Here is a 24,045-nt window from a genome sequence, read left to right as displayed (position 1 = left end):
TCCCTCTCCTGGAAGTTTGCGGTGTGTACGTGACCTCGCTCTCGTTGTGTGTTCCGGAACGATACAAAGGGCTCGACACAAACGGTGAAACGGTTCACTTTTGGCTATTAATGAATTTTATGATTTAATCTGTGCCTACACACTATTTTTTCATCATTTTAGTGAGTTGTCCTGCGAGATATGCTACCCACGATGGAAGCATTTAACAGATGTTCAGATTCATCACACAGAACGCGTTTCGCGTTCGATCGCGCAACGTTCTATTGTTTTCTGCGTAAACATGAGCATGCTCTCACAGTTACAGCACATTTTAAAACAGCGTTTCTAAACAGGTTTAAAACGTGTCCGAGTCCCTGCACTCTTCATTCATCATCGCTGCTGTGTTTTTATAAACGCAAGAACACATTCTGTGTGAACGACCCAAAGTAGCTGTTTTTTAGACGATGGCCTTTTGAATTGTTGCATGCACACAGCTTTTTTTTATTAGAAGTACAACATTTGGTTTATAAAAGAAACTAGCCAGTTTTGACATCCTAATTGGCTCCATCTGAAGTGATTTATTTCGTTTATTCTTTTGTAATCGCATCATTTATGAGCTCAGATTAAATTAACGATTTCCTAGAATATCACGTTTCAAAATTCATGCCATGCCGCAAGCATAAAAAAAAAACATTGAAGGCAATGATGATAAAACGTCTTAAATTAGAAATGTTATTTGAGTTATTTGATCAGTTTTGTCTAAACTGCCTAAAAATGTAAGGTTTACACGGACTACACAGTATTTGAGGAGTTTTTTTTACTTCGTATTCCTAACAGTAAGATGTAATCCACATGATGTACTGTAAATGCGTAACTGGCTGTTTTACCTCCATCACAGCACGCGCTCATTGGTCACTGCGCCTCCTGCTGTCTGAGTGACGCAACTGCAGCGGAGCGCGTGGCGCACTTCGTTTCTGAGCGCACTGGATTCACATTTCATTCCGAAGAGCTGGATATGATTACATCCAGCCAGAACGGATTTTCTTTTGGGTTGATGAAATTGTAGAATTTATGAGAACGGTTTAATTATGCTTTATCCTTTTAATAAATCAAAGCATTAACACATAGAAATGTTTTATTAGAGGTTTTGTCATTGAAATACATTTAAAATGGGTGAAAAGCATTTGAGACACTTCATATTGGTTTTATTTCATATTTTCCACATGCTAATTGAAATTTACATATTGAAGACCGGTTAAGTACAGAATCAGTGGACTGAAATGTGAATAGTTTTAGAGCGAAAACGTACAAAACACAGCAATATTCAACACGTTTCAGTGGAATCATCTTCTTACTATGCCAAAATCTCTCGCATCTTTTCAGGTTAATTCTGAAACACAATCTGCTGAAATGTTTTGACCAATGTGACAATCGTCTTATTAAAACATGACTCCTACCAAACCTACAATGTCACACCTGCACAAAGATTCTGAAGTCTTCGTATAAACAAGGTTTGTTTGTGTTTAGTGTGCGATGATGACCTCTTCTGCACGGGACGTCCCCTTTGTGCATCGATGCATGGCTCTAATGAAGGCAAAACAAGTCTATCAGGCCTAACTCCAGCGCAGGTGTCAGTGTTTCTCCAGAGCTTGAGTGAGGAGCTGATTCAGTCGTGAGATCATCGGACGAGGGTCTTCGTTCAGGCCAGCGGTGATCATGGCGTTGTCATAAATCTGGTACATAAAAAATAGCATTTAGTTTTTAATTAGAAACAGTATTGAGATGAGAGAGCGCAGGAAACGGTTTCTTTACCTGCTCGAGAAGAAGCTGTGCCAGCTCAGGGTTTGAGTCCTTCAGTGCGTGAAGCTTCTTGATCAGATCATGTCTGCAAACAAACGCTTGATGTTACACAAACCACAGCCTTTCTACAATGCAAATATGCTCTAGATTAGTCCAAAACATCACAATAATCCACATGACCCCAGTCCATCAATTAACATTCTGTGAAGCAAAAAGCTGCATGTTTATAGGAAGCGTTTTTAAGGATTATGGAAGTGTATTTTGGCCAGAAGCAATGTTTTAAGTCAAAACGCCTTTGTTTTCTTACAAACATGCAACTTTTCTCTTCAAGACTGTAACTGAGTGGTGTGTATTATTGTGATGTTTTCATCATTCTGCTGGCACCCATTTACTGCAGAGGATCCATTGGTGAGCAAGTGATGCAATGCTACATTTCTCCAAATCTGTTCTGATGAAGAAACAAACTCATCTGCATCTTGGATGACCTGAACACTGTGTTCATCTGCATCTCCTCACTGTAAGGACATTATTCTGGAGACACTGGACTGTTCTTTTCTTCATGCAAACTGTCTGATTGATCATTTGTGTTCAGCGTCTCGTACCCAGCGTTGATCTCCAGCGTGGGCTGCAGGATCTGCGCTCTCTCCTCTGAGCTGCGGGCGAGCTGCTGTGTGCGCAGGAAGTGTCGCGCGGCACCCATCTCCAGCACCGTGATCATAGCGGGGTGTGTGTCCAGACGCGGCGTCACCTACAGAAACATTGGTAAATTAATAATAATAATAATAATAAAGATAAACACTGTTGTCAGGTTTCCACACATTTGAGAGTAAAAATCACTGTTTGAATTTGCAAAACGATGTAAATGGTTCAGTGTTTACAATTAAACCCCATGTCGATCATCATCATAATACAAAGAGTGATCAAAGGCTGATTACCAAACAAATCCAATCCTGACAAGAGATGAAAATCCTATTATAGAGAAATGACAAACTTATAAAAAAAAAAAAAAAAAAAGTAAATTTGTTTCAATTTGTATGCAAATGAAATGCATGATTGCAAAATGTATATAAATTAAATTAATGCATGTTAATTTAATAAATGATACAAATAGACATTAAATATTAATTTGGATTATTTTATGTAAGAAAAAAGGGATTTGTGAGGTAAAAATCAGACACCACTAATATTAAAAGTATACAACTGAAAAAATATATATACAATTAAAATGAATGTTACTGCACAACTGCATTTCGGATGTATGTATGTATTTTTACATGTATACTGGAACTAATTGCAATTAATTAATAAACACTTCATATTTACATAGTATGTACATGCAAATTTTGAAAATGTAGTTGCCTTTTGACTGATGTTTACTAAAAGTTACCTTTGCTACACAATCAGTGAAGTTTTTTTATGTGAGTAGAAGCAATGAATGAGAATGTCATTTTGTTTCTGCATGTGCGTGTGATCACCTTGATGGTGGTGACTCTCTGTCCGAGGGCGTTCCTCATCCAGGCCATCAGATCTTCTGCCTGCTGATCCGTCAGCCGCTCTGATGCTGCACAACACAATCACAGCATCTTAGGAGTTTTCAGGTAATTGGCCTATCATTTATTTGTCTAAATGCTTAATTCACATTAACATTGTTTACAAAAGAAGGTGAAGAATCAAGGACATGAATTCATCAATTCAAGAGCTCCAGAATCACTCTTTAGTTGAAACGTCTCAGAAAATGACAGAAAATGGTGAATGTGTTGACTCTTACCTGGTTTGCTGTCTACAAATTTCTCCTCTTTGTAATGATCTACAACAATGTCGGTCTCGGCTGAGATGAGCTTCTTCCTGTCGAACTCTCGGAGGTGAAGCAGCGTGAGCTCATCGAACTGTTCAAAGCAGAACAAGACCTGCAGGAACACACACATCTTTATCTGTGGTCGTGCTGCGATCAAAATGACTTTCCTCAAGAAATCCTTGAGCTTAAAGGGTTAGTTCACCCAAAAATCAAAATTATGTCATTAATATCTCACCCTCATGTCGTTCCAAACCAGTAAGATCTCCGTTTATCTTCAGAACACAGTTTAAGATATTTTAGATTTAGTCCGAGAGCTCTCAGTCCCTCCATTGAAGCTGTGTGTACGGTCTACTGTCCATGTCCAGAAAGGTAAGAAAAACATCTTCAAAGTAGTCCATGTGACATCAGAGGGTCAGTTAGAATTTTTTGAAGCATCGAAAATACATTTTGGTCCAAAAATAGCAAAAACTACGACTTTATTCAGCATTGTCTTCTCTTCCGTGTCTGTTGTGAGAGAGTTCAAAAAGCAGTTTGTCATATCCGGTTCGCGAATGAATCGTTTGATGTAACCGCATCTTTTTTAACCAGTTCACAAATCAAACTGAATCATTTGAAACGATAAGCATTATCTCCAATAAGCATTAATCCACAAATGACTTAAGCTGCTATGAAGAGAGAACTGAAGATGAACACCGAGCCGAGCCAGATAATGACTCGTTCACGAGTCAAGAACCGTTTCTGTCAGACGCGTCCGATTCGAGAACCGAGGAGCTGATGATACTGCGCATGTGTGATTCAGCGTGAAGCAGACAGACACACAGGGCGTCTGAACCAAACTGATTCTTTTGGTGATTGATTCTGAACTGATTCTGTGCTAATGTTATGAGCGCAGGTAAACCGAGGGCTTGAATCAAGGGCAGTCATCGCAAATGACGCCATTACGTCGAGCGCAAAAGAACCGGTGAACCGTTTTCTTCAACCAGTTCATTGAATCAAACTGTCTGAAAGAAGTACTGATGCAACCGGTTCTTGACTCGTGAACGAGTCAGTCTTTCATTTGTTATCTGGCTCGGCTCGGTGTTCATCTTCAGTTCTCTCTTCACAGCAGTTCAGTCAGTGTACTGTTTGAGTAAATAAATTACTCCGGGATATTGGTTTGTTTTAACTCAGAGGGAGTGTCAGCCACATTAAAAAAGTTAACAGCTTAAGTCATTTGTGGATTAATGCTTATTGGAGACACGAACCATTTTAAACGATTCAGTTCGATTTGGTGAACTGGTTCAAAAAGATCTGGTCACATCGAGTGATTCGTTCGCAAACCAGATATCACTACACTGTTGTGTTTTGAACTTGCTCACAACAGACATGGCAGAGAAGACAATGATGAATTGTCTGACCCTCTGATGTCACATGGACTACTTTGATGATGTTTTTCTTACCTTTCTGGACATGGACAGTATACCATACACACAGTTTCAATGGAGGGACTGAGAGCTCTAGGACTAAATCTAAAATATCTTAAACTGTGTTCAGAAGATGAATGGAGGTCTTACTGGTTTGGAACGACATGAGGGTGAGATATTAATAACATAATTTAGATTATTGGGTGAACTAACCCTTTAACTGTAAATATTTAACCAATCAAACATAGGACCAAACTAGTATCATTTGATAAATATTGAAATATAAATACAGAATGATAAATAGAATAAATCAATAGCAAATAATAAGCATTAAATAAAAATAATGAAACCAAATGAACCAAGAGAAATGAACCAAGAGAAAACATTACCGTCTACAGCCGCGAGAGGGCAACTTATATATGTTTTCTTCCTCATCATGACGTATTTTTGGACTGATGCGACTTATACTCAGGTGCGACTTATAGTCCAAAAAATACGGTATTATTAAAGCTGCAGTCGGTAACTTTTGACGCTCTAGCGGTTAATAAACAGAACTGCTTGCGTGTTGCGGAAGGACATTGTAGCCAGAGCTACTTCTCTCTGTTTATGTCTATGAAGAATCACAAAGGTACCGGGTTACTCCGCCGCGGTACCCCTGAAGCAATCTAAAATTGTCTGAATATAAACACTTATTATAGATGTACCCTAGTGATTCAGGACAGGCTAAAAACACGGTTTGGAAAATGGATTCATGGTGTACTTGCTTATTATATACATTTTGTATACTTTGAACACAAAAAAAAAGTTACGGACCGCAGCTCTGATTGGTTGTTTCTTTACCGGGAGCGGTAAGAAACAACCAATCAGAGCTGCGGTCCATAACTTTTTTTTTGTGTGTAGCTCTGGCTACAATGTCCTTCCGCAACACGCAAGCAGTTCTGTTTAACAACCGATAGAGCGTCAAAAGTTACCGACTGCAGCTTTAAACGTATAATACTATTATATTATTAACTGTACATTTTTATATTATGATTCAATGACATGTAGTTGTTTAAACATTTACAATTATGCACATTTGAATCCATTTTCTTAAAACGAAAAATTGAGACCTTGAGAAAGCAACTTTGATATGATTGATATGATATGATTTAATCAGTGCATCTTTATCCTTCCATTAGCTGCTGACCAATATTTCTGGCTATTTTGAGATAAACAGCAGCGTTGGCGCCTCCTTGTGTTCATCTCAGGATCTATCGACAGCCTTGTCAGTGAATAATGTACAATTATGCTTCCAAAACAGGAGTGAACATACATACTAATCAATTAGCAGTTGTTTGCAGCAAATCTGCAATGCACTGTATCAGCCTTTGGATCAACTTGTAGATTCGCGTGTGACCTGACTGTCTCTAGTCTCACCTCCATATCTTTCTGCTTCATGGCCTCAAAGTATGGCGAGTGCTCGGCCAGGTAGCGATTCGGTGCACACAGATAGTAAATGTTCCTCGTTCCGGCCTTCATCCGAGAGGCGTACTCCATCAGGCTGGTCTGCTGTCCCGCAGGAAGCGCTGAAGACTCGAAGCGCAGCAGCTTAGCGATGTCTTCCTGTGACGACATAATCATCCGTTTAAACACACTCAGAGAGAAACAGAGCGATTAAAGGCTAAACAGAGTCCTCTCGCACCTTGACGCTCTGCTCCGCTGTGGTGACGATGCCCTCGCGCATGAACAGCCCGTAGTCTTCAAAGAAGCGAGCGTATTTCTCCGGATCCTTCTTGCTCTGGTCCAACAGGAACCGAATGACCCGCTGCTGTAAAACATCCCGCAGTTTCCTGAAAGAAAAGAGTCTGTTGCTCTTATCTGCACGACACAAAAGGAATAATGTCTCATTTCAGGCTGGTTTGTACCTGATCAGAGCACTTTCCTGTAGCAGCTCTCTGCTGAGGTTCAGAGGAATATCTTCACTGTCCACAACACCTGCAAATTTTCGTTGTTTATTAATCTAATAATGCATTTAAAGCTGGTTTCACTTAAACATCTGGACGCTCATCTGACCTCGTAGGAAGCGCAGCCACTTGGGCAGGATGTCTGTGGCTTTGGTCTGGATCAGAACCTTCCTGCTGTACAGAGCCACACTGGTTCCCAGCTCACGACTCACGTCGAACATGGAGGGTTTCTGCTCACACACATTTACATACAACGATAACGCAGTCAGCTGTGCATTCATGTAGTCATGTAAATCATTTCAAATAACATTTGTTTTTTTTCTATGCATCGTCTGACGCTCACCATCTCTGGCACGTAGAAGATGCTGCGGATGTTGAGCGGGGCGTCTGCGCGGTAGTGCAGTGTGTAGCGGGGTTTATCATGAGCTTGAGCCACATAGCGATAAAACTCCTCGTGCTGCCACTCGCTGATGTCTTTGGGCTCCATCATCCACAGCGCCTGCAGAAAGAGAGAGAGAAACCAGCTCAGGGCTGATCCTCAGAGCCACGGGGAGGTCAAAGGTCATTCACACACTCTACCTGCAGGGTGTTTAACCGCCGTCCGTTCAGGAAGATGGGAAAACTGACAAAGTTACTGTACTTAGTCACGACCTCTGAAAAACAGACCACGGTCACGTCAGTGAGCATCTCATGTTTTATGTCAGTGTTTTTCTGGTTTGGAGCGCTGCACACCTTTGACTCGGTCTTCTGATGAAAACTCTTTGCAGTCGTCTTTAAGGTGAAGCACGATCTTGGTTCCCTGACGCACACCCGAAGCTTCTGCGATCTCAAACACTCCAGAGCTGCAGAGTAGACACACAAAACTCAGTGAGTAAAACATAAAACTCTGATTCATTTCATTCAAATGTTGGCTGTGTCTTAATGTTCGATGCCTAAAGACAGTCTAATAGCCACAAAAGCTGGCTGAGATGTCCAGTTAATTTGAATGCTGATGGTAATTTTAGTCTTGATTTCAAACTCTGCTTCCAAGGATCAAGAAAACCCAATCATTGACATAAAACTATAAAGCCACCTATTGTTTTTCTTTAAAGCAGTGCACTTTTCACCCCAAACTTAATGTCAAGATCAGTCAAATCATTTATTGTTACTGATGTAACATGCAGTCGTTTTTTTCTGCTGTATTTGCCCTATTATTTGTTATTTCTTAATGCTTCAATAATTGTTAAAGGGCTTTTTTAACTTGCATTAGTTAGCCTAGTATTAGTTATTGTGTCATATTGCCCACTCCGGATCATGTTTAAATAATCATGATTATGATATGGACCATTATGACTTCTGGCATAATCAAGGAGCCCTAATAAAAAAGCACATCCTTTTAATCCTAAAACTGTTCTTAAATCCATCTCTCACCCGTCTGAGGACCACTTGTATCCAGGAGCGCCTGGTTCTGCTGACTGAGAATAAACGTCCACTTTATCAGCCACCATGAAGGAGGAGTAAAAGCCCACACCGAACTGACCGATGATGGAGCTGCTGGCCTCCGCTTGATTCTGAAGAGCGTCCAGAAAAGCCTGATGAAGGAAGAACAACAGGACCATGAAATAAAGGCACTGTCAGAATGAGGAACGGAAGAGTTCAGTGAAGAGCTCACCTTTGATCCAGAACGAGCGATGGTGCCCAGATTAGCCACCAGCTCCTCTCGGTTCATCCCAACACCCGTGTCCTACACATCACAGCAGAAAGATGTTCATCAAGACATTCTACACAGAGACTGAAGTGCTCCGTCACTACAGTGGAAAACTAACTAAAGTTTAAAATATGCAAATATTAGATTTTTTAATTACTTTCTTTTTTATTAAGTACATACTGTTGAATTCAGATGAATATAAACTATGCACAAATTAGTACTTTAAATGCATTTTCAGTTATTAATTTATATTACAGGCTAATTAATTTAAAATAACATTAAAAAGTTTATATTTATAATGTGTAATGTAAATACATTATTTATCATATACATTTTATTTATTGTGCGTAATGTATTAAAACATATTGTAATGCAAGTTAAAAATTAAAAAATTAGTGCTTTAAATTCATATTTCCGATAATATTTGTAGTAAAATGACAATATATATTATGTTTAATAAATACTATTTTATAAAAAGATATAAACATGTAATGTCAATAGTGTAAGTCACAGTGGTTGAGCTGCTTTAATGAGTAAGACTGTAGGCTCATGATGTGAGGGTCTAGCACAACTGAACTAAATGCTACGCTATGATTAAAGTGAGAAATGAAAATAGATGAAGCACCAATTCTAGCACTACATTAAGATCTGATCATGCTGCAGACTGATTCTGTTGCAGATCACATTGATTTAAGACTGCAGTGGACACTCAGAGGCATTTCTGGTGGAGGAGTTTTGTTCACGGTTAAGTGTTAAAGGTTCAAAACGCTGTTTGTTGTTACAAGATGAAAAAAAAACATGCAATAGAAAGATATGTAGGTGCTTGATTGTTTGCATGACTAAAGAGTGTCAAGTGTGTTTTATTTCATAAATTGAAAATAGCTTTGGAATTATGCAAACTAGAAAAATAGAAAAGCTGTTCTTTATCTTCTTCTCTTAGAACGCAGTTGGTCTCAAGACTATTTAAATAAAGTTATGTGTAATGGGACATGATGCATCTTGAAAAAAAGCCTCACTAACAGCTGTTTGATCTGATTCTAATACATGAGTGTGTGTGGTGATGGAGGTACCTGGATGGTGAAGGTGCCTGTGGCTGCGTCTGTCTGCAGGTGGATCTCCATGGGGGCTGTTTCTCCTCCTGCTGTGATCATCTTGTGCCTCAGCTTCTCAAGAGCATCACTGCCGTTTGAGATCAGCTCTCTGATGAACACCTAACACAGCAGAAGTGTGTGTCAGAAAATCACTGAGTCTACTGGAAGTTACAGTCTGAGTCATGTATTTCTATGATATTTCTTCTGTTCATGCATGTATTATATTATTATAAAGATATTTCTCGGATGGGTTTCTAGTTGTAAATCAGAATCCAATCCTTGAAATGAAAGCTTTATTTATTATTAGTGCAAAATTATGACATTTATCCATATCGAGCTAATAAAATATGCAAAGGGTGGCCAATATATTGCAGATGTGTACATAATACAACTTTATGATGAAAAATCAGATGAAATCAAATAATCAGCCTGAAAAAAATGTATTTGTTAATCACAACACAGTCTTGAATGCTGATATAGGATTGATCAAACAGGACCGCATTGCATCTGTTTTCCGTTTAATTTCTCACCTCTTTCTCAGAATACAGCGATCTGGCCACAATATCCAGCAGTTTCTTCGTCTCTGCTTGAAACTCGTGTTTGGAGTAGGATCCTTATTTCAACAAAGAAACAAGAGTTTAAACATTCTTATCATTTCCATAAGCTACGGTATGTGGAATAATAAACTATAACTTAAGTCTCTGAATCTTTACCATTCAAATGTTTGGGATCGTAAGAATGCATTGTTGATGAATAGAAGCGTTCATTTCTTATCAAATATAAAAAGTAATGAACTGAATCTCTCAGATCCCAAGCGTCGGTGTACCTTGAACGTTCTCGGTGTCACTGATGATGGTGTGGAGCGTCTCCTCCTCGGCGCTCTCGGTCTGCTGTGTGCTGTATCTGCGATGAGCCACACTGACCCCAGCAGCACAACTGGAGCTCCAGAGCCGGACAGATGTGCTGGGAGGAGGCTGCTGTCTGCCATTAGTGTCAACTATTGAAGAAAGTGTCAGAATCATCAGAATTAAACAGCACTGAAGTCTTATTAACCATATACAGGGCTCTGGATTTGATAATGGTTACTGTTAGTCTATGCTCAACAGTTTTTCACATCTGCATACTTGGGTGAATATGGAGATTATTTACACAAATTGATAACATTACTGAACATGTCCAGTTGAGCGATATAGACTTATTCAGTACAAAACCTGTTTATTTTGTCAATGAGACAAAAACACTTTTTTAAAGGAACAGCCTGTGTTTGTCTGATCAGAATCATTCGCCCCCTTTTATAATATTTAATCACGCTGCTGGTCTGATTCCCTGATCTTCTTATTAAACGGCTAATCCATGTTAAACACATTAAACGTGTAATTTACCTCCAGTGAAAGTCGCGGGGACTATTTTCTTCCCGACTCCTCTGCTGGATGACAACAGCCTGACATGATACCTCTGAGAGACATTTAGTGAGTATTTGAGTAAACCTAATGATCGGATCATTTCTGCTGCTGCTGTAGTTTGACCTATAGAAACTACGGCGTGACAAGCGTATGGTGAGTCAAAGGACCCTGTAGACGCTAACTGATGACGTCTGCGTGCGGTTAGATACATGCCTGTGTAAAATGTTTAAATGCAATTTCTCGATCGGCTTTTGGAGAAAAAAAAACATATCTTGACCCCTTTAAAGGGTATTGGTCTTTAAATAAAGTGATGCGTAACGGAATATGTCATAGCCTGAGAAAAGTAGCTTTTACAGCTGTTTAATCTGATTCTTTTTTTATTATTAAATTGACAAAGCAAATACAAACAAATCAGGTGTTTAATCTGATTCTAATGCATGGTTCTGTTCTTGAGCCCCTCGTAGTCTTGAAGAATGTGTTGTATGTGAATGTACCTGGATGCTGAAGGTGCCTTTGGTAGCATCTGTCTAGATATTGGAAATAATATTGGCAACGGTAAAAACATTTTAAAGTAAAAGTTCAAGCAAACAGATATGATATATATACACACAAGTTTCAGTCAAATATGTATGTTTTAGTCCTATAACTAAACCCAGTGTTAAAGCAGAGCACATCTGAAACATTAGAATACTGCAGGCTATCATTGAGGAGGTGAAGAACACGATTTATTTACGGTTCACATGCATAGTTATGTACAATCACAAGATATAGACACGATATAAGAAAAATCAAAGATGACGCTAACCACTTGTTTTTGTGTGGTGGAAATTTTAAGTAGATCATTAAACCCATTTAAAGGGTTAGTTCACCCAATAATCAAAATTATGTAATTAATAACACCCTCATGTCGTTCCAAACCCGTGAGACCGGTTCTTGACTCGAGAACGAGTCAGTCTTTTGTTCGTTATCTGGCTCGGCTCGGTGTTCATCTTCAGTTCCCTCTTCACCGCAGTTCAGTCAGTGTACTGTTTGAGTGCATTAATTACTCCGGGAGATTTGTTTGAACTCAGAGGGAATATATTAGGCCTAAATATGTATGTCATCCTTAATGTTAAATTATTAAATGTTAATGTTAAATTACAATTCATGTAATATGGCTGTAACAAATTAAATCAGTATTAATCAAGCCTTCAGAGATAGATACTGCGTCTGAAGTTCAAGAAGTCGCTTTTAAATATAGGCCTATTTAAAGTTTAATGCTGATCAGATGGCTATACATGCTTTTACATAGCAACTTTATAATGAAATGAGATTAATGTTTAATACAACATTTTTATCACAGAAATATGTACTGACAAAATGAAATGATAAGCCTACTTTGATACTTATGAGAGTAAAATCGCCACTAGGTGTCGGTAAGTCACTGTGTTAAAGGGTTAGTTCACCCAATAATCAAAATGATGTCATTAATATCTCACCCTCATGTCGTTCCAAACCCGTGAGACCTCAGTTCATCTTCAGAACACAGTTTAAGATATTTTAGATTTAGTCCGAGAGCTCTCATTCCCTCAGAACGACATGAGGGTGAGTTATTAATAACATAATTTGGATTATTGGGTGAACTAACCCTTTAATAAAGAGGCTTTTTATCAGTCAGTTTGAGATGCTGATTCATTCAGCAATAAGCCCTCTACTTGCTTTCTCTATACGTTTTCTAACTATTCATTTTCAGTAAAAAAACACCTGCTTTCTATATTCTATATAGTTCTATTCTATCTACTTGTTTTCTTTGTGTGTGTGTTTGTGTGTGTATAAGTCAACATTTGAAATGGATCAAATCCTTTATCCTTTATCCTAAAACCATTAACTTTTTTGATCCACTTCAAATGTTGACTATATTATAGTCTACATTTGAAGTGGATCAAAAAAGGGCTAACCAAGACTTGTCATAGCATTTCCATTTTATTGCTCTTTTATTTGTTTTGACTGCTTTTATTGTCCTCATTAGTAATAAAATCGTCTGATAAATGTAAATGTAATAAATAATGATCTTCTTAAAGTTTCCACCATACCCAAACAATGGTTAGCATTATTTCAAAGGACATTTAAACCAGCTCTGATTTTTCTTTCAGTATTCTAATGTTCCAGATGCGCTCTGCTTTAACACTGGGTTTTGTTATAGGACTGAAGCATACATATTCGACTGAAACGTGTCTATTAATATCTGTTTGAATGAACTTTAACTTTGAAATGTTAACTGTTGCCCCGCCTTCTACTTCTCAAACCTCGTACATTGGGCTCGAGTCACCCATCGCGTGCTGTTAGTGGAGTTTACCACAGTTTGTTTTGCCGACTGAGAAAAGTGATTGGTAAACAGTTTGCCAGAATATACACTGACCCCAATTCCGTGGCCAGGGGTTCCAGATTAGCGCTCTGTCCCATATCAACTTCGCAAGAGGACAGCTGACAAAAAGACAATTCTGCCAGGATAGGTGGAGCCAGAAACCCTTTTTGTTTTTATGTTTTTCGTCATAATGGAGGAGACGGTGATGTAGGCTTACCTCAGTCTTAGAAACCGTGGCCAGGTAAGTTACACTGGTTAACTGGGTCCTTAATTGAATGCATTCATTCGTTATTAAAAAAAAAAACAGTTGAGTTACCGAGACAGCTACCGAGGATTCATGTTTGGAAGTCCAAGTGACCCCCTTTGCCCAGTTAAAAGTTTCAAAAATGCATCACTAAATGCCCACACCCTTCTATCTTCATCCACTGAAAGCCCCACAGGAGCTTGACAGGCGAGAGATCTGGTATGGGTGTGACCCTCGGGAACATGCTTAACATGCTAAATGCTGGTTCTTTATAGTCTAAATCTTGTCAAGTTATTCAGTGATAATCATAGTTTACACATCTCTGAAAGTTTAACGCCTGATGTAAATGCAGTACTGTGACACCTTTCATTCAGCACCTTCAGATATAAATATTTTAATGTATGTTCAATGTGTGAGTCTTTGTTTTAGGTAAAAGGTTTAGTTTTTGGAGGATTTCAGTTGCTGTTCTGCTCAGTGTCATTGTTGGAATAATGATAGCTGCATCATACCAACAGAAGTCTGTTTTCTCAAACTTTAGGCGTAAATATAAAGTATAAAGTTGTTTGTGTTTATAATATAATTTCCGAGGACAACAGTTGCCCAAATGAAAACCTATCCCATATAGTGTGAAAGTGTGTTTCTATCTGTATTGTTTTCCAGAGTAATAACAGTAACTATATTTCACCAAATATCAAATTAACAAACACTGTTTAATCATATAATGGAAAATTAGTTAATTACAGTGCAGGTGCGAAAAAAGGTAAGTGAAATTGCAGTTATTGCTTTTAAAATATTACAGATGTGAATGCAGGAGACTTAAATGAGCTCTGTTTAATTTCCCACAAATGATACAAGATAAAACAAATGTCAGTAAAGTGATTTCTAGCAGCCGATTGCCTGTATTTAGATTTATAGAGATCTGTGCATCTGTGATACTTTATGTTGTGCTTTTCTGCCAGTTTAAAAGTTTTTCTATAACATAAAATGATCGTACTGTGTGCATGAAATGTATTTGGTAAGTGTATGTGTGTAAGCAAGTATTGAGCTGAATTGTGGTTCATTGATGGCACCAGAAGAAAGACTAAGCTGAAAAAAATAAATAAAATAAATAAATTAGGAAAAGGACCACTAATAATAAATTGGCTTCTAAATCCTCTTAGACAGATGCACCTTTCTTAAATGTTTCATTAATGCTTTATATACTCTTTAACTTTCCAAGCCATTATTCAATAGTTTTTTTAAGTGTAATATTTCCTATCCCCATTTCTATAAACACCTCCATCAGAATTATCCTTTCATTTTGATAAGCAGCGCAATATATTAATACATGATCAACAGTTTCTGCCAATCCACATAGACTGCAATTCCCAGACTCGTGTTTGTTCATTATAAACAGGGAATAATTACTCTTCTACTGCCTCCACTTCCTCTTTCACCAGCGATTGTATTTTGAATCTGATGAAAGATGTCTTCCTCCTTCCTCATTCCATTGTATTTGCCTTTTATATTATAGCCTTAACTTCTTTACAAAGTGGAATATTCAGTTCTATATAAGATCATTTCAGCGCCTCCTTTACTAGATGATCCACTTCCTTTTCCCACATCTTCCCATTTTTTCAAGCCATTTTATCTTGGCCTGCCTTCTTTGCCGTCTGCCGGGTGTTTAACAGAGTGCCTCAGGGCCTCATGTGACTGTGGACATCATGCACATTACAACGTTTGCTATTTCTACTGGTTTAAGCAGTTTTTCTATAACAGAAAATTATAGTAGATGTGTATGGAATGTATTTTGTGTGTGTACGCAAATATTCAGAGTTAACACTTGCATGTTAACACCATTGTGTGAGTTTCTGATTATAATACGTTTTCTCTTTTCATATTTTTCTTCTAGCATCTGTTTTTCTCAGACATGAAGTTAATTTTTTTGTCACTGCTGGTTATTATTAGAATTCCGGATTCAAGATCAGGTAATGATTTATTCTTTTTAAAGAGATGAAGCATGTCTTTATTTGTTAAAGTGGTAGGAAGACATAATCACACATGGAATAATGTACAGTATGATGGTCATCTTCTGGCTAAAGGTGTTAATTCTGTACATTTTCCCTGTAGCCCTAAAGTCAAACATGATGAAGGGGGAAATATAAATAATCAATCATAACTAGTTATGAGTAATTATAAATATTTAGATCCGCTGTATTTACTTGACCTCTCAGTGTCAACTGTCTGTCAATTCTAAGAAAGTCAATTTCCTGGTTAAGGAAAATAACTTTCTTACTGTACAATAATACTCAGAGCATGTAGCAAAAATCTGCATGATTGGGGACTTCAGTTATGATCAAACAATGAACAATCTCAAGTGTTATACAATTAAGACTTTATTAACTACATTTATTAACTAGTCTAACATACCCACACATACACGCATACAGTGGGCATAGGAAAAGGGGTTATAGTTTAAGCAGTAAAGAGATGAGAAATAAAACATAAAGCTATCATACAATTTGACTTTCAGCAGATCTACAGCCTGAAGGAAACATCAGTTTTTCTAAGTTCAAACACGTGTTTGTAAAAAGTGCATATGATACTTAATGTATCAGTTAATAAGACTAAGTTTGATATTTGCGCGTCTCGCTTGTTTGATAAGGAATCCTGATGCACTTTGGGGCCAGTTGGTCTCTGCTGAAGTGAGTTCATGAGAAAGACCAGTTCGAATCAGAGGATCTTTATGAATGAATAATCTAGGCCGAAGCCTGGCACAAGCTTAGGGTGGTTTTTAAGGCTCTTAGCTCAGCATCTTATCCTGGAATTCCTGAATCTAGAAGAAACGCCCTAATCTGGTGATCAGTGATCTATATAGGGTGATGATGTCACACCCTCAGGATCTGAGTGAGCCAATGAGGAATGGTACCTTTTGGAGGGATGTTTTACAACTCTTTGTCTCTAGTCTGGTGTCTTGCATATGAAATTAGATTGGGGGGTTCAAGAGAAGAATCTTTAAGATTCTTCTAAAACTAATATTGTGCATAGGCATCACCACACTCTCATTTAGATCATGGAAATATGAACTCATAGATACCAAACATCATATAGATGGTTATATTAACTAGTGATCCATCATAAGCATGTATAAAACATATACAATACATAAAACACAATATACAAGAACAGTAACCGTATACACAATGCCCTAAAGTATATGTAAATTAAATTTACATTTAGTCATTTAGCAGACACTTTATCCAAAGCAACTTACAAATGAGGACAATGGAAGCAATCAAAAACAACAAAAAAGCAATGATATATAAGTGCTATAACAAATCTCACTTAGCTTAAATGCAGAACACATAGCAAGGACTTTTAAATAATATAATAAATAAAAAGAAAACGGATAGAATACAAAAAGATTAGAAAGGTAGTTTGATTTTTTTTCTTTTAAGAATTTAATTAGAATAGTGAGTGCATAAGTTATAGGGTCCAATAAAGATGGAGGAGAAAAGAAAGGTTTTTCTATTAATTAATTAGCCTTTCGCCGGCCCCTCCCCCAAAACGGCCATTGTCCAATCACACATCATAGCAACCGTTACTATGTGAGGCAGTTCCGACAAACTTCGACTCCAAGCAAGATGGTGAAGCGGTGCGCCCACGGCGTTTGTAAATCGGACACTAGAAAAGACACCTTAAAAGTTAGGCCCGACAGGACCCGAGCCCGACAGATTTCGGCCCGAGCCAGACAAGTACATTTTGATTGACAGCTTTTTAAAAGCCCGAACTCGCTTACAGCCCGACATTATTCGAATGTACGCACGCACACAGCTATTTTGCCTTTTGTCAAGAATGAGTCATTTATACATGTTTTAACTTAATTTATACATGACTAACGTAATAGGCCACTTGGACGTTTGAACAAAGAAATAAAATAAGTCCTCTGTGACATCGTAACATCTCAGAACTCTAAATAGCCCTAGGTATAGACTCATTTAGCCTATAAATAGGCCAACGCACCAATAAAAACGAGTCTTTCTTAAAAATTTTAATTAAGATAAATTCTAAATTAAGATGGGTATTTGGCAATAACGAAATTAATTAAGATAAAGACTCTGCCTTATTTGCTTCGCCATAGCAGCTGAAATTTAATAAAAGAATAATGCCAACATTAGCCTATATAGGCATTTAAGACTCAATTAGTATTTAGTTATCAATTTTAAAACCTTTACTCACCAAGATAATAATAAAAATAGCTACTCGCAATAGACAATATTAGACCATAACACATGAAAGAGAACTTTCCCGGCAGTGCAAGAGCATGACTGGTACATAAGGCTGTGCTGGTTGCATTTGAGGTACAAGTCATGGTGTTTCTCAGATTTAGCTTTTTTTCCCTCCACGGCATACTGTAACCCCTTTTGCCTCGATCTGGAGGATATCGCGGAGGTATTACTCCAAAAAAGGTCACTGACACGCACGGGTATACCTCTTCCCATCATGGCAATCTGTCACGCTGGTCGTGTTTGACCATTTGTTTGTCGGAAGTAGCAACAGTAACTAAGGGGGGCGGGGCTCGGCGAAAGGCTAATTAGAGAAGAGTCTCTTTTTATGTGCATTATGTGTCTGTTTTTGAGACCCTTGAGTTAAGAGTTGCTTAGTCACATTCCTGGGCGTCGTAAACCTAGTTTTATCAAATAGTGTCCCTTCGGTTGCTGCCTTTTTTGAGGTGATTGTTTCATTTTTGGGGAAGGGTCCATAGACTCTTCGGTTTGATGAGGAGGCGTTAGATATTATTTTTTATCAAATAGTTGTGTGTCTGATTGGTCCAAATTATGAGGTTACAATGCTACAATGATATGTTATGATCAGTGAGATGTGAAAGATCAAATTGTGTCATTTCAGTTTTAACATTAAACCTGGTTTGACACATCTAAGTGTACTGCTCTTATGATTTGTTTGTACTTTTGGAGGTTGCCACTCAGTTGATGTATAAACATTATACAAACTATCTTCTTTGGTAAAAGGAATTGAAGGTTTGGAGAGTAAATAAATGATGACACATCAGTTCACAATGTAGTGAAGACTCAAAACCTGTTAAGACCTATTCTCCTTCTCTTTTACAGAGCAGTATGAAGTCGTGGGACCTGCAGATCCAGTAATTGCTTTAGCTGGTGAAGATGTGATTCTGCCCTGTTCAGTTAAACCCAACATCAGTGTTGTGGACATGAGAGTGGAGTGGTTTAGATCTGATCTGAAAGACTCACAACTAGTGCATCTCTATAAGGATCATGACGACAGAAACACAAATCAGAGTCAATCCTACAGAGGAAGAACAAAACTGAATCATGAAGAATTACAGAGAGGAAACGCATCACTCAAACTCTCATCTGTCCAAATCTCTGATGAAGGACGTTATAAGTGTTTAATTCAGTCCAAATCCTGGTCTGATGATGCTACTGTTGATGTCAGTGTTGAAGGTGGGTAAACCAATGAAAACTATGATTTAATGAGTTAAGTCATGATTCATTTTGTGTACATGTTGCTGTTTTATGTTTATACCACAATGAATGTTCTTCATCTTCATCTGTAGCTGTAGGAAGTCCTCCAGTGATCACTGTAGATGGGTTTGATCAATCAGGAGGGCTTTGTCTACAATGTGAATCTGAAGGTTGGTATCCTGAACCTGTTCTTGAGTGGCTGAACAGTGAAGGAGTACGTTTGAGTTCAGAAACTGCAGAGACACACAGAAATGAAGATGGATTCGGTGTGAAACACACTGTCACTGTATATGAGAGAGACAGCAAGATTCACTGCAGAGTCAGATTGAAGCATCACATGCTGGAGACACTGATTATCACCACAAGTAAGTACTGGCACATTGTTCCTTTACTTGTTTGTCATGTTATCGTGGTATTTCTGATTCAGTTAAAAGCACAGATGCATTAAGTCTACAATAGTTTTGTATTAACAGTGTTTATGTACAAAATTGATCATCATAAGATTAAAAATGATTTTAGAATGTTTGACTTACACAGTGTGCTTAATTATGGTTTTGTTTTGCAGGTAATATGTTTAATCTCTGGAGGACATCAGTCATCCTGATTTCAGTAGCTGTTGTGCTCAGTGTGAATGCTGGAATACTGATAGCTGTGTTTACTAAGAATAACAGAAGTAAATTATTGTTTTCTTGTTATTTTATCAATTTTAAGTAAATAGACTGTGAATAGTTCTCCTGAACAATCTTAACTCCACCACATCTCAAATTAATGTTTGGGTTTAATATATAGTGGCAGTTTTAAACAATATAAAATTAGTTTATGTTTGCTAGACACTTGTTGGCTGGTTCCCTTGGTTGAACAGATGTAGGCCTATGGTGTATTCCAGAAAGCAAGGTTAGCTTTCCATGACATATATGTTGAGCTCTCAGGTGATTTCAGTATGAATAAAGACTGTGAAAGTGGATCCTCAGGATCCTTCTGGCTTTTGGGGTTTTAAGCAGGAACAATAACCACAGGGGTAATTGGCTAGTTGCAGCCAAGTGTTCATAGCTATGTCACTTTTTGATCTTTCGATGTTGGCTCTTCCTTTCATTTTAAATCAGAATTCACCAAGTGTTGGATTGTTTGCTGACCAATAGGGAACATGACCTGGGTTGACTGAGGAAACGCATTTTCAGATATTTGGTGCATATGTTTGGCTGAGGAGTCACTGGTGAGAAGCTACCATCTGTAGGATTATGACTGAATGACTTTAAATCAGAATCCCCCCGAAATGTAACGATACCCGGGACTTTGCTTGGCCTGGGATAGTGAGGGGAGCCTCTCATGACCGGACCGGGATGCCCAAAACTTGTTTACTCGAGGTATGCTAGAGTCCCGCAGTTATCACATAAGTTGGGGAAGTCGTGGCCTAATGGTTAGAGAGTCGGACTCCCAATCGAAAGGTTGTGAGTTCGAGTCCCGGGCTGGCAGGAATTGTGGGTGGGGGGAGTGCATGTACAGTTCTCTCTCCACCTTCAATACCACGACTTAGGTGCCCTTGAGCAAGGCATCGAACCCCCAACTGCTCCCCGGGCGCCGCAGCATAAATGGCTGCCCACTGCTCCGGGTGTATGCTCACAGTGTGTGTGTGTGTGTGTTCACTGCTCTGTGTGTGTGCACTTTGGATGGGTTAAACGCAGAGCACAAATTCCGAGTATGGGTCACCATACTTGGCTGAATGTCACTTCACTATCACTATTTATTTTTGACCAGGGCCACTGGATGCCCTGAGCAGAATTGTACTAAAACTGAGCTAAAACGTGCAAAATCAAAACAAACACAGATGAACCCTGAGATTATCCCTCCGTTAAAGAACACACTGGAGTTGAGGAAGGAAGGAGCCATGGTGAGGCTTGGCTGCAGGAATCAGGGTGACGATTTACTGAGACACAGCCAAAGGAAGTGGAGTCCAAGGTGGAGCCATGGTGACAAGCATCTGAAGTGAAACCAGGACACTGGAGGACTGACGTGGAGCTGGAGGGAAGGAGGAGACCATCAGAGGTGAAGGGATGTGTAACAATATAAAAACGTTCGTACCCACGGGAAGAAGGAGGCAGGAACCAGCGAACATTTAAACAAAAACTTTAATAACAAAATAAACACAAAATAGCGCGACAGCCCCTCACGGACGACTGCCGCACACAAACAAAACCAAAACTCTCTCGTCATTCACTGTCGTAACTCCTCCCTTTATCCTTCGGGAGCTCCTTCGTGGGACCTCGAGACCGGTGAGTGGCGCAGGTGTCGCTCATCACCGGCCTCGCTTTGTTCCCACGGCTCTCGGCCCCGGCCCTCTCGTCACAGGATGAATTGTAGATGAAGGCCAGGAAGTCAGTTGTGCAGGTAGAGTGAACAGCACTTCAGAAACGATAACAAAACAGCTGGGTAAAGTGCAATGAGTACTAACCATGAACTAAATGAAACATAGATCTTAAATAGACAGACTAAACCAATCAACGAAATGAATAGAAGGTGTGCGAGTAAATCAAACAATAAAAAAGCATGTAGTAACAGACGAAAACCAAAGTACTCCAGAGCCGGTTATGTTAAGATTGCTATGGCTACTTGCATACCCTAAGTTTATCTGCTTACTTACCCTTAAACATACCCCTGTATGTCACATAATCTGCTTTCTGGAATACCCCCCAGGTGAATATAGCCTAAATTATTTAATGTTGTTTTCTCATGTTTCATTATGAAATTTGAGAATAGGAGAATAAAACATGAAGAAATTGTTCTTTAATAAGTTATTAATTTATTATTAATTTAAAGTCAAGTTGCTTAACAGACTCTGTGTATTACTTTTGTGTATCTTGGGTCCTGGTCAGCATTTGTTTGTATATTGTATATTTATTATTGTATATATGTACTGTATATGTATTTATATATTCATCTTTTTCTGAATTGCTTTTAGAATTTGATCAACGTTTACAAAATCAGAAGATGATTATATTACAAGGTGAATTTGTTTATATGGCTTCATTAATTTAATTAATAAATATTTATTTTGAAACCACAAACCATTATTTAAACATAAATAATATACAAGAAAATACAGTTTCTTAAATGGCTACAACTGAATGAATTAATATGTTGTGTATTCATATGTCTATAAAATTAGTTATATTTTATTATAAGATATTTACACACTAAAGTCTTCTTAGATTTTGTTGGATCAAGTGGTGATAAAAATTATTGATCTCATTATTAATCTAAAGATGAATTCTGTTATGAAGCCTTTATAACTTTGTACTTTGTTTTTAGAGATCACGCATTTAAGAACACACACAGGTGAGTAAAAATGACTCATTTTTAATAACATAATTATTTATTTTAATAATTATTTTTTCTCAAATTCATTATGTCAACTCTTTCATGTGTTTGGGAGTTTTGTATAATGCACTGTATAAATGCAATCAAATGATTTCAATACTAAATCATCAAATGCAGTTTTAGTGTACTAAGAGAAAACTATATATTTAAATGTATAAATGTTTAACAAAAGAAAAGCAAGACAAACAAATCAACAGGCGATCCAGCAATGAACAACAAAATAACACACAGAGAAAAATAAAGCACATAAAATAAAACAGAATAAAACATGATCAGAACAATTAGATCATTAAACATAACATTTATATACAATTTATGATGCATTTTTTATTTCTGTTTATCTTGTAAAATTACTATAATTCCAATGAAAATAAAATGTAACATTCCCTGTATTTTATTATACTCATCTGTAAAGCAGATGTTTCTATATTTTTCCACAGTGGATGTGATTCTGGATGCTGATACGGCTCATCCACGTCTCATCTTGTCTCTTGATAGGAAACAAGTGAGTTATGGAGAGACACAACTGGAAAGAGTGAATGGAAAAAGATTTAATGATTATCTTGGTGTTCTTGGGAAGGATGGATTCTCCTCAGGGTGTTTTTACTATGAGGTTCAGGTAAAGGGGCGAACTGAGTGGGATTTAGGAGTGGCCAGAGCATCTGTTAACAGGATTGGCTTGACCGTTGTGAGTCCTATGATTGGATATTGGACTGTGAGTCTGAGAGATGGAGAGTGCTGGGCTCGTAAGTCTCCACATGTCTCTCTTCCTCTGAGTGTGAATCCTCAGAGGGTCGGTGTGTTTGTGGATTATGAGAAGGGTCTTGTCTCTTTTTATGATGTGGAGGCTATGTCTTTTATGTATTCTTTCACTAATCAGTCTTTTGATGAGAAACTCTATCCATTTGTTAGTTTGGGGTATCTGAGGAATGAAAACTCTACACCACTGATTATCTGTGATGATTACTTCTGAGATCAGTGGCTGAGTTTGCATGTTGAAGTAAGTGAAATACAAGGAAATACAATAATTGAAAGAGTTATAACAATACATATTAAATATTATTTAGACTACATGTTAAGGATTTGGACATTTGGATAATAATGAAAAGCATCATATAGAGCTTATAATACAGTGTTTTTTTTATCCTGTTTTGGTTATCATTTGTTATCACATGTGTGTATGAATTTGTGAGTAAAATAATGGCGCCTGGGCTAGGTGATACATTTTCACTCATATCTCAGTCCATTTTTTCCCAAAAAAAAAAAAAATGATTTCAGCGTCCCGTTTGTTAGCTGAAATAATGGGAGGGATTTTTTCCTTGTGTGGGTTGTTCGGTGATGTGTGAAAAGAAAATCAACCTGGATTATTTTATTTATGACTGTTATAAACTGTCATATGAACTCTTGATTGCTTTATTAATATCATATCAACAACTGAGTAGGTAAGTCATGTCACAACTGAGAAATAAATTTACCTAAACAAGAGTTTGTTTAGCAT

General features: G+C 37.9%; 2 protein-coding genes across 4 annotated transcripts; one reads left to right on the top strand and one right to left on the bottom strand.

Annotated features, from left to right (window-relative positions):
- Window positions 1-1,162: 1,162 nt before the first annotated feature.
- Window positions 1,163-11,242, bottom strand: trap1 (TNF receptor-associated protein 1). The gene is made up of 18 exons (XM_059561183.1): window positions 11,081-11,242; window positions 10,525-10,695; window positions 10,229-10,311; window positions 9,678-9,818; window positions 8,572-8,643; window positions 8,331-8,491; window positions 7,653-7,762; window positions 7,500-7,573; window positions 7,264-7,419; window positions 7,030-7,150; window positions 6,882-6,951; window positions 6,659-6,806; window positions 6,394-6,579; window positions 3,548-3,686; window positions 3,255-3,340; window positions 2,382-2,527; window positions 1,792-1,864; window positions 1,163-1,712 (listed from the first exon to the last, which is right to left on the bottom strand). Exons 1-18 carry the CDS (start codon window positions 11,199-11,201, stop codon window positions 1,611-1,613), a joined length of 2,160 nt encoding a protein of 719 aa, XP_059417166.1. The 5' UTR covers window positions 11,202-11,242; the 3' UTR covers window positions 1,163-1,610.
- Window positions 11,243-13,404: 2,162 nt separating this feature from the next.
- LOC132152391 (butyrophilin subfamily 1 member A1-like) lies at window positions 13,405-23,809 on the top strand. Of its 3 annotated transcripts, none has more exons than XM_059561170.1 (8): window positions 13,405-13,686; window positions 15,581-15,656; window positions 18,798-19,151; window positions 19,265-19,537; window positions 19,738-19,845; window positions 22,129-22,173; window positions 22,479-22,505; window positions 22,988-23,809. In XM_059561170.1, the coding sequence occupies exons 2-8, from the start codon at window positions 15,599-15,601 to the stop codon at window positions 23,518-23,520; spliced, it is 1,398 nt and encodes a 465-aa protein (XP_059417153.1). In that variant the 5' UTR covers window positions 13,405-13,686; window positions 15,581-15,598; the 3' UTR covers window positions 23,521-23,809. The 3 variants fall into 3 exon arrangements, with proteins under 3 accessions (XP_059417153.1, XP_059417159.1, XP_059417148.1); XM_059561165.1 differs by lacking the exon at window positions 13,405-13,686 and adding an exon at window positions 13,874-14,449; XM_059561176.1 differs by lacking the exon at window positions 15,581-15,656.
- The last annotated feature ends 236 nt before the right edge of the window (window positions 23,810-24,045 follow it).

Source organism: Carassius carassius, chromosome 1 (genome assembly GCF_963082965.1).
Source record: "Carassius carassius chromosome 1, fCarCar2.1, whole genome shotgun sequence".
Classification (NCBI taxonomy): Eukaryota; Metazoa; Chordata; class Actinopteri; order Cypriniformes; family Cyprinidae; genus Carassius; species Carassius carassius.
Note: the sequence above shows the minus strand (reverse complement) of the source record. Positions and strands in the feature narration are given on the sequence as shown.